Source organism: Crocodylus porosus, unplaced genomic scaffold (assembly GCF_001723895.1).
Source record: "Crocodylus porosus isolate Cpor-Errol unplaced genomic scaffold, CroPor_comp1, whole genome shotgun sequence".
NCBI classification, from domain to species: Eukaryota; Metazoa; Chordata; order Crocodylia; family Crocodylidae; genus Crocodylus; species Crocodylus porosus.
The window spans coordinates 19,922,644-19,934,229 of NW_017728948.1; the positions used below are offsets into that span (position 1 = coordinate 19,922,644).

Here is an 11,586-nt window from a genome sequence, read left to right on the forward strand (position 1 = left end):
GCCTCCGTGCTGACAAGAGGGGAGTTCCCCAACCTGTAGGTATGGTGCCGGTTGTTCCTCCCGAGGTGCAAAGTGTTCTTTGCCTTTTTACTTCCAAGGCTTTTTTTACTGTTACGCTGCCCAGACGCTGAAAGTTAATTCTTGGCTATTATTGTTTGTCGGTGGGCAGGGAGAATTGCTAGACCCAAATGAAATTAGAAAGAGATAGGACCGGGATTTATCAATAACGAGTAAATTTGATTTTTTTTTAAATTTTTATTTCTTTAATCCTGTTTAAGAGAGGGGAAAATATAGATCTTGTGTTTTGTTTGGGACTTTAAAAAAAAGTTAATCAAATTGCTATTAACATGGGCATGTCTTTCTTGCTTTTCTTGTGCCCTCAGGAGAGTGCCATAATCAAGCACATCCCATCTACCCACTTGAGATCTGTCTTCAGCAGCAGGGACTGCCAGCAGTGCGGTTTCACTGACTTGTTTCTGGGTTTGGCACATGTAGAGCAGAAGTGGGTGGGCTGGTTGTGTCCATGAAAGGGGCTCTCAAGTGTGCTGCAGAAGCTGGGTAGATGTATCCCAGGTTTCCTAATTTTTCTTTTCTTTGTAAGCCATACTACTTTTAATTTCAGTGATACCGTGGAGTGTTTTTGATTATGCTTTGGACACTCTCTGGTAGTGCTGTGAACCTAAACAACAGCACATATCTTTTATTTTTACATGAAGCACTGTATTGTTTTGATTATAAGTTGACTTATTTTCCTCCAGAAGAACCATGCGAATCACTTGGATTATACACAGGGTTGACTTATAATTAGGCCCCCACCAATCTGGACTTTGTACTGGCAGTAGTTTTGTGCAGACAATAATAATGCCAAGTCAGGAATCCTTTCAGTGAAGTTTTTACTTAAGTATTTTCAGCATATTTAACCTTTGGTCTCTTCTTTGGTTACTTAATTCTCCTGTGGAATTTTGTAAGAGCAATAGCAGTTCAAGGACTTTTATGTGTAGTTATCAACTTTTACACAGAAAAAAACCTCTTTTTCGTAAAATTGAACATGAAAATATGGGGTCAGCTTAACACAGAGAGTGGCTTATTTTTGGATCCATAAGGGTAGAGGAGACGTATAAAACTGACTGAGATTTTCTAGCTAAGCAAAATGCCTTTTTGAGGGAATTTGATTTATGGTTTCTTAGGAAATTCTTTTTGGGTATCACAGACACAAGCTCACTCCCTAGCCATGGTACAGTAATGCAAAGCATATTTCCAGTGCCCTACATCTCTACTACATTTTAGTCTTTGATTCCTTTAAAATTAAGTTTCCTTAACATCCACCACCTGTTCACCAGGCTTGTTACCAGTTAATGACATGGCTGATTCCTAATGGTTTATATCCACATGTGTGTTTAATAATATCTGTAGCATCTGGAATGGTGGTTTCTACCTCATCCACAGTCTAAGTTGCATATGGGATATTTTGCTCTACAACTAGCCTGCCCATATTCTTGCTTGTGTAATTGGTTCATCTGGTTATGTCTCCTGTGCCGTGGTATGTCACTCAGTACATAGTCTTAGATGCCCCTGATACTTATTTATATGAATATTCATTAGGTCCCTTATACTCAAATTGCGTCAGCAGGAGTTAGCAGTGATGATATTACCAGACAGTACAGTGCAAACATAGTGATAGGTATAGATGCACCAACACAAATGAGAATGTGATTTCACAGAGAAAAAGTTGAGTGGGCAAAACTTACTGTGGGTATTTTGTTTTTTCTCCCCTACCCATTTTTACAAATATCTTCAGGAAACACTACTGCAGATGAGCTCCTGCATACATCCACCAATAATAATTATAAACTCAATACAGTCATTTGCATATCAAATCATTAAATGCTGTGCTCTGGGTTATTGGTACAGCAGGAGTTTCTGTAAAACAAGCAAAGGACTAAAATGTGCATTTGTCATCAAAAGATCCATCTGGAATTTAATCTTCAGCTGCAGTTGTAAGATTTGTACATACTAGCACTACATCAAAAAGTAAGTTTCTTTTAAAAAGGAGAAAGGATAAAATATCCTGTGTTCTGTTTTGCTGCAGGGTATCTCAATGTGCTCTCAAATAATCGCTGGCGTGAGCGCTGGTGCAGAGTGAAAGATAATAAGCTCATTTTCCACAAGGACAGGACAGATCTGAAGACCCATGTTGTTTCCATCCCCTTACGTGGCTGTGAAGTCATTCCAGGATTGGATTCCAAGCATCCCTTAACGTTCCGTCTGCTTCGAAATGGGCAGGAAGTTGCAGTATTAGAGGTACAGTATTAACGAGCACACATTGCAGGTTTGCACACAGGCTAATTACAGGAATTCTCCTGCAGGCTATCTTTCAGAATACTCTGCAGATTTAAATAATGCAATTTTTGAGCTTGGTAGTCCATCAGAGGAAATAACAAATTAAGTGTTACAGGCAAAAGGGTTGAAAACTGAGACGGAGGACCCTAATACTTTCTTTAAGTACAAAACTTTTCCCTATTAAGATGCTTTCTTCAGTCTATTTCTATTCTGACCTTTTCACTTCCCCTTATAAAGCCTATGATCCTCCTTTGTTTTTAGCTTTATGTCTAGGACCTAACTTAAAATACAAGCTGTTGAACAGAATAGTTGGAAATGCTTCATTTGGAATCTCTAAATTAATAATGATGAATGCCAGAGAGGGTAATGAACAAGGGATAGGTCATGCTAGATATACCTGTTCAGTATTGTCCCTTTAAAGCATCCATTCTTGCCTCTGTTGGAAATGAGATAGTGGGGTTAGATGGATGATTGGTCTGACCCAGTATAGCACTTATTTTCTTAAAATTAAAGAGCACTGCTGCAGCTTGCTGAAGATTAGACCTCTCTGATATTATTTATATATCTGCTGGGTATTATGTTAACTCTAAGAGGATTTATTCTGAATTTAGGATACACTACTGTATGTATATGAGAGAGAATTGGTATTTTAGCCATAGTTTGCATCCCTAATGCCATGCTCATGTATATGATGAAACACTGTGCATCAAACACCATCGTTTGCAATGGACTTCTTTTGACTAGTGCCACAGATCCTGTGGTCTTTGCACTGCTGATCTCTGCCAATGAAATATGGATGGATAATGTTGGAATAGGGCCCAAAAAAGTGGCGTCCTACTACTGTCATCCCAGCATTCTCTTTGATCAGGTTTTTACATTCAAGCTGCACAAAGGGTAAATGTACCAGGAAAAAAAATATCTTCAAAAGTAGTACTGTATGTACCATAAAGCTTTTATGTGTGTACAGTATTTGGGCATCCATTTCTTCCCCAGCTCTCTACACCAATCATCTAAGTATGCTTCCATGCACATCTTACTATATGCCAACAGTGAGATGTGTGGTTCTGCTGCCTATCTAGGTCAGTTAGGTGTTTGAACTTGGTCTGACAAGCACAGTTAGCAGGGGGAGGAGTAGGATGCCAGGGTTAGTTTGGTCTGTGTAGAGCACAGGGCTTAGGAGCTAGGTTGAGGAAAGCCTACAAATCTCAAAGAATTTCATATTCAGAAAAAGTCAGCTGAGCTTGTTTGTGAGAATGTTGTCTCACTTAACTCAGGGAACAGCTGTAGGCTGGAAAACTGTTAGAAAGCTTTTGTTTATTGCTAGTTATGGTATTTAACCTTTTGGCAACAAATTCAAGTGCAGAATCTGACAGGAAAAAATCAAGATAAAAAAAAATAGACATTTCAGTTAAGCTAAAATCATTTGTTTTCCATTCGTGTTTTAAAAAAATCTGAACTATGAAAAATAGCTCTAGGGAAGGTCTTTTGATTCTTATTTGTGTTATTGACACTTAAGAAAATTTGTAAAGAAGACTTATCAAAAGGCAAATTTTAGTTGTCAGCCTCAGCTTAGACACTTAAACTATGAATTTTAGTGTGAATCAGGTTGATATCTTGTGGTTGAAGAAGGACCCCAAGACTGATGTGCAGTACATGTTATTTGGACTGTGGTTTAAAAGAACATACAATGAGCTACAAGTATTATGAAAGACGGGACCTAAGGTAATGTAATTAAGATATAGGGAACTTAAAAAAGAGAAAAATCTGTGAGTTCTTCCACACAATTCCCTTTCTCTATTTTTGTCCATTATTTAATTTGCTAATGAAGAGCTTGTGATTGATCAGGTTGGGTACATTTTTAGATCTGTTAAAAATATATTTTTAAAACGTTCTAAATCATTACATCCATTTAACATAAACTATTGAATCAGCTGGCAATATTACAGTTATTTCTTAAGTGTTCATAATTTTATTTTATGTGCTTAAAGAGCTCTACTGTTTTCTTGTCCAACGTCATTCTGTCTAACATTTGTGCAAATGACATGTTTAAGAAACTTAGCCCAGCAGTGAAAAACAGTTTTGTCTCACCTGTTAATTTTCAGAAAACTAAAATAAGGAACCTTTATAATAAAGATACTGGCTGCATGTAGTTAATTATTCTCTTCTGCTGAATTTGTACATATTTGTAATCTGTGGACATTATGTTGCTTTAAATATACTTGTTATAGCAGAATAATCATGCTGAACTTCAAAATTTGTAGTGCAGTTTGACAAAAGTGATCCAGAGCTTCATAGAAATCATTAAGAAGGGACTTCTATAGGCCAGCAGGATCACCCTTATACAAACCATTCTACGCAGATTAATCTAACCTCTTAGTAAAACTACCAGCAACCCTGATGCAGCACCTGCCACAGTTAAAGCAGGGGGGCCACACAATGTTGTGTCCATCTATCAGGAAAAATAAAGCGCTTTGATTGAAGTAAATATTAAAAAGCCTATACTTCCAGTGGCAATTCAGGAGATTACATAAACTCTTTCCCTCTTATAGGCCTCATCATCTGAAGACATGGGCCGATGGATTGGAATTTTGTTAGCTGAAACTGGTTCATCTACAGACCCTGGAGCTCTGCACTATGACTACATTGATGTGGAGATGACTGCAAGTGTCATACAAGCTGCAAAGCAGACCTTCTGGTAAGATGCTTAAACCAAGTAAGGGCATTTCCTGTAATTTCAGAATTCACAGCTTTTTGTTAATTCCAGCATCAGGAGGCCTTATCAGATTTCCCCTCTCTGCCAACTATTACAGTCATGAAGGTTGAAGTCCCGAGTGCTTCAGTATGGTAGAAGTGTTTATGATTATCTTGCTGGCATTTTGTTCAGTTTGGAAGGAAGGCAAAATATATCCAATTTTATGACATATTACAATCTTTGTTTTTTATATAAAATGAGTTAATAATTAGGTGCGATATTTTTCTCCCCAGAGCCACCACTTTAAATGGCAAAGTATACTGAAGATGGATCACAGTTCAGTTGTATAGCTTACATTGGCTTTCTTCACTTTCCAGCTCTGAACTTAAGTAATGTAAATGTACAGAAATATTTTAACCCTTGACTGCTTGTAACCTCAGCATTCCCTAATGCTAAAAAATTTTTGATAAATGAAAAGTTTGGTAGAACTATAAAATTAAAACCAAGATTTTTTTTTTTAAAGGAAGGTTCACGAGTGAATTAAGCCTTCAATACAGATTTTCTTCAGCAAAGGTCCTACGCCATCTATTCAGAAAAGCAGTGCATGTGCGTGTAGTGATTTACATATTCAAAGCATTCCACAACACTCAAACCTGTGTCGCATTTGCTCTGACACTTCCTTGGTTAGCGTTCTAGGATGGATGACTACTTAGGGGTGAAACTCCCTTTCCAAAACAATTGTCTTTGTTTACTAAGTCCATATAATGGGTAATTGGCAAGATGCTTTAGTAGGACTTTATTGACTTGTGTGACAAGTAGACTGTCCTGGGGCTGGTTAAGATGTTGCCCCACCCATTTGTCTAGGGCACTCCGCCCATCTGCCTCTCCTGCTGCACTTTTTATGTTGTTTAAGTTGTTCCCAGGCAGGAGGCTGCCCATTTAATTGCCCTGATGCCAAGGGTGAATATACAACTCTGAACATTCCCTTATGCCATGTCCTATGCCTTGCAGCTGGCATCCACATCTGTTAATACTTCCCTGGCCCCTTTGCTGGGCCACTCTCAGCCTCACCAGGCCCAAACTTGGCCTCAGACATCCTCAGACCTACCTGAGCCCCCTGCCCTGACACTGGGGCTTCTTCCCATGCACCTACACTGGGACCTCAACACCTGGTTCCCTCACTGGATTTCTGGGCCCAGTGCCCCTTGAACCTCAGACCTCACTCAGCAGCTCTGTCTCAGGCCTCCTTCCCCTGGCCTGTACCCATCTTAGACCCCACTCAGGCGGGTTTGGCCCTGTCCTTTTCAGTCAGGGTATGCTCCCCTAGCCTTTCCCCTCCACAAGGTCACTCGCAAGGCAGCTAGGACTGAGGCTTTCTGGTGCCCCATACTTGCCCTAATGCACAGGTGTGGCATTTCCTGGAAACTGCCCTGCCACAGGCAGCCCCACCACACCATCCAGCCCCCTAGCAGGGTGTAGTTTTAGCTCATGCCTCAGGACCAGGAACTTCCTCCATCCCCGTAGTTACTACCCTGAACCTCCAAGCTGTTCTAGGAGCAGCAGCCGGCTGGGCGATGTTGTTTCTTCAGCTCCTTGCAGCAACTGCCCACTCTGCTCTTGGGATGTAACCTTATACCCAGGCTTCCAGGCTCTCCACCAGTCAGGTGGCCTTCTGCCTAACATGTGACTGCCTGATTGGACCTGCTCCCACCTGCAGACTGCTTACTGCCTGTTCAGATCCCTTAAAGTGACATGTACAACCTGTGCTCTGCCACAGGTCGTTCCTGCAAGATGTTGGCCCTTCTCATCTCTCAGTCAAATTAGTTGGATGCACCTTTTCATAGACTAGCACCCTTTCATAGAATAAAAGGCCTTAAATCTATAGTACATTTTAATTAAAAAAATACATAAATGGCATACTGTATACAGAAATGGTGTGAGGGTACATAATATACCCTCATCAGCTTACTGTCAGAAGAACTACCACATGAGAAAATGTGGAGCTTCGTTCATAGACTAGTTTGAATGATTTATAGAAATCAGAGATGGTGCATCTTTTGCCACAATCCCAGTTCTGTTAAATCCAAGTTACTTTGACATAATCATAATTCACTTACCTTTTTATAGTTACACTAATAGTTCTTTTGACGGTAATAAGGCTCAAAAACTTTATTTTATGTCAACATGTATTTTTGCTTCAATCAGCATGCAATGATAACCACATTTAAGAAAGAAAGAGAATGGAAACATTTTTCCCTGAATAATGCTTGGCTTTCATTTTATAACAAATGTGATATTAATTGAAACCAAGTGAAAAAACAAATGCAACTAAACCACATATTAGAAAGGAAAGACAAGCCTAACTTGCAAAATAACAAAAATCCCCATTTGAACGTGTATTTAAATGAATTGTCTGTCATTTAAAGCAAATATAAGGGCTTATCATAAACAACTTAAAGTACGTCCTGTCTGATTTCCAATCTAATCATTTGTATAAAATTAAAAGAAAAAATGAGAAAAAGTTAGTAATATAAAATCCTAATAAGATTAATACCAGTATTTCAGTTAACGGTAACTTTCATTTACTTTGATAATATTTAAAAATGTTTAAATAAATGTTTAATACTAACATTTATAATTTTCCTGGGTTTCATACCCTGCAGAATTATTAGGTAGTATTGAGGATTAAGCTTGATGAAAGTTATGAAATGTTTAGGATGGCAAAAGAAAAATGAATTCTGGACATGGGCGGCTAGGATCTGGAACCAACTTCCAAGAGAAGTGGTACTGGCTCCTACCCTGGGGGTCTTTAAGATGAGGCTAGATGAACACCTTGCTGGGGTCGCTTGACTCCAGTACTCTTTCCTGCCATGGCAGGGGGTTGGACTCGATGATCTGCTCAGGCCCCTTCTGACCCTAGAAACTATGAAACATTTTTATTAATTGTCTGCCTATCAGTAAAATCACAAGCAAAATTGTTGATTGTATTTGTTTTACATTCACTTCTCTAGAAACAGAGAAGGTGATCCTTTCTTAGGCTGTATAGATGAAGAACTTGTAAATATTTATTGCAAATTCCACTGTGATCAGTTGGCTAATACTGTTAGCAACAGTGATGAAGTGGCAAGAACAGCTGTACCTAATAACCTGACTCTTAGAGTACTGAATAAAATGCTCTCCAAACCATAAGAGATTTATCTCTGAGAACTCGAAGAGGTCAGATAAGGTCATAAAAGACTGGAAAAGACAACTATCTTTAAAAGGGAAAAAGGAGGACTCAGGAAATTGTAGACCAGTCAACCTACCTTCAGTTCTCTGGAAAGAAATGTATTTGGATATTTGTTCCATCCATTTGTAAGCATCTAGAGCAGTTGTCAGCAGGGTTTTGCAGCAGCAAGCCAGATCACCCTATCTCAGGTCCAAAGCAGGCTAGTACATCAGACCTGGTCACTGCTGCCACTTTTCCCAGGCATCTGGAAGCTGGGTGCATTCTGCCTGGCTGAGCAGCAGGAAAAAGCGGCAGTGGCAGCAGCAAATGTGTCTGAAGCTCCACAGCTGGATCTTGTCAGTCTGTTGGCTGGATTTGGCTTGCAGGCTCTATATTGCCAGTTCCTGACCTAGGAGATAACAAGGGGCTGAGTAATAGCCAGCATGCCCAGAGCCTGAGTTCAGAATGTGACAGAAAGATTAAAGAGTTTGAGGTTCAGATGGTTGTCTCATCAATCCTCCCTGTCACAAGTAAAGTCCTGGGCAAGAATCATCATATCAGAGAAGTTAACTCATGGCTACCGAAGTAGAAGGTTTTAGTTTGGCTGACAATGAGTAGATCATTGTTGAAGAAAGATTACTCTGCAGAGAAAGGATCTATCTAGTAAAGACTGAAACAAGCATCTTTGGACATCATCTGACTAATCTGGAGAAGCAGGTTTTAAAACGGGCCCTATAGAGGATGGTGGAGAAAAGCCTGCTAGCCAGTGTGCAACTAGGCTGAAGGGATGAGGTGAAGAAACAGTGCTTAATTCTGGAAAATGGATGAGAAAATGTAATAGAGTTAGATGCAAGACGAAAAACATTTGATAGTCTGAAGATACACTTCACATCTGTGTACTAATGCAAAGAACGTGGGGAACAAGCAGGATGGACTGGAAGTCACAGTATGTAAAGAAAAGTATGATTTAATGCCATTACTGAAATTTGGGTATCACTCCCATGACTGGAGTATCATCACTGAGGTGTGTAGTTTGTTGTAGAGGGACAGATTCCCAAAAAAGGAAGAGGCTGTATGACAAGAACACATTGTGGTTGCTCACACGTCTAGGAAGAAGTGATCATCATATCCTTGGAATGACGATAAAGACCAGCTGTCATGTGATATTGGGGCCCTACTATATAGACCATCAATTCCTGATGAGTAGGAAGATGAGGCCTTCTTCAGATGAGCAGGGTATCCAAAACATACAAGCTAGTCAGAATGGAGGATCTTAAATTCCCTTTTATCTGTTGGAAGTAAAATATAACAAAGTATAAATGTCCAGGTTCACCTCCCCTTGTATGGGAGTTTCCCCTAGACTTCAGTAAGGTTTGTGACAGCGTCCTACAAACCATTCTCTCACGTAGGATGGAGTGTCATGCTCTAGATAGAATTGTATTAGATTAGTTGATTAGCCTCAAGGAAATTATAACTGTTAAGGGCTAAATGTCAGGCAGACAGAATGTCTCAAGTGCGGTTCCTTAGAGGTCCAGAGTTTTTCTTTTTATTAATGAGTTACTTGCAGGGAGAATATATATTGATCAAATTTGCTGCTGATGCAAGAAAGAAGACTGAAATTTTAAAAGATCTTCATAAGTTGGAGAACTGGGATATAGAAAACAAAATAAAATTCAATAATAAATGTAAAATTTAACGCATGGGAAAGAAAAACTAGATCTCTTAAGAATGTAGAGGAACTGAAGAGAATCCTGAGGCGAGCAACAAAGATAATAAAATGCTTGGAAAATGAGCCACATAAAAGGCTGAAGGAACTTAATAGGTTTATTTTGGGGAAAAGGAGAACAAGATGGGATATGATAACTTTCAAGTATTTGAAATGCTCCATAAAGAAGATGGAGAGAGTTCTTCCCTGCACCAATAGTCAGGGCACAAGGCAAAGAGTTTAAACAACAGCAAAACAGATTTAGATTAAATCTCAAGAAAACTTCATAACTTTAAGGACAGTAGGACAATGACACAAGCTGCCTTGTGAAGCTGTAAAATATCTCTCTTTGGAGGTTTTCAAAGAATGATGCATACTCGTGTCTGTGACAACTTAAGAAAGATGCATGCAGCATCTATGCAGGAGGGTAGGAATCCTTGAGGTCCATTCCAACCCCATGATTCTGTGAACTGAGGTATTGTGTCCAGATTTGGGCACCACATCTCAAAAAGACATGGAAAAATGTGGAGAGTCCAAAAGAGAGCAAAAAAGCCTATCAGAAGGCTATAAAACATGACTTATGAGGAAAGAATTGGGTTTGTTTAGTCTAGAGAAAAGACTGAAGGGAGGCATGGTAACAGGCTCCAAGCATGAAAAAGTTTTTACTGCAGAGAGGAAAGTTCTGAACTGTTCCCTATGCACTGGGTTGAGGGCAAGAAGGAACTGCCTTAAATTGCAATGTGGCAGATTCAGGTTGAGTAGTAAGGGAAAGTTTCTAATTGTAAGGACATTTAAGCAGTGGGATAAATCACCCAAAGAGTTTGTGGACTCTCTTCCACTAAGGGTTTTTAAGGATTCTTTAGTCCAACCTGCAGGCCAGCTCCAGCTCCTGGGCCCTATCATCCGGCCTCAGAGGGGGACTCTTCCCTCTGCTCCTCCCATCCCCGTGGGGCAGTGAGGGGGACTCTTCCCCCTCCTGTCTTCGCCACAGTGGGGCAGGGAGGGGGTGGGGGGCTCTGTGCAATGCTGCCAGGCCCAGCCTGGGCACAGGGAGCAGCTATCACTGAGCTGCTGCCCCTGTGGGGTGGCCCCACCTCCACAGCCTGTCCTGGTCCCACTGGGCCCTGGCTGGGGCACCCACACAGCAAAGCTGGGCCAGGTTGCAGAGATGGGGCCACCCCTGGCAGCAGCAGCTCAGTGATGGGGACGCTGAGCCCTATCAGCAGCGCAGCCTGGCCTGGTTGCACTTTTGAGGTAGGTCGCTGCCTGGCCAGCAGCTGCCCATGCGTGCTGGGCCAGGCTGCGCTGCTGACAGGGCTCAGAGCCCCCATCACTGAGCGGCCATTGCCGGGGTGGCCTTGCCCCTGCAGCCCAGCCCCACCAAGTGGCCTCAGCCAGGGCTCAGCGGGGCTGGGCTGCAGGGGTGGCACCACCCCAGGGGCTGCAGCTCAGTGACAGCTACTCCCCACCCCTAGGCTGGGCTGGACCGAGCTGGGCAGTGCTGCACTGGGTCTCCCCTCCCTGCCCTGTGGCGGCAGGGGGAGGAGGAGGGGGAAGAGTCTCCCCCAGCACCGAAAAGAGCCCCTGCCCGTGGGGGAGAGGGAATAGTCCCCCTCTGGAGCTGGGTAGCCCCATACAGAG

General features: G+C 41.4%; 1 protein-coding gene across 3 annotated transcripts in view; it reads left to right on the forward strand.

Annotated features, from left to right (window-relative positions):
• Window positions 1-11,586, forward strand: part of AFAP1 (actin filament associated protein 1) — a 142,384-nt gene that overhangs the window by 104,448 nt on the left and 26,350 nt on the right. For all 3 annotated transcript variants that reach the window (XM_019552881.1, XM_019552880.1, XM_019552882.1), the window contains exons 10-11: window positions 2,090-2,301; window positions 4,890-5,035. In XM_019552881.1, the coding sequence (XP_019408426.1) occupies window positions 2,090-2,301; window positions 4,890-5,035 (358 nt within the window). The remainder of the gene's footprint in view (window positions 1-2,089; window positions 2,302-4,889; window positions 5,036-11,586) is intronic.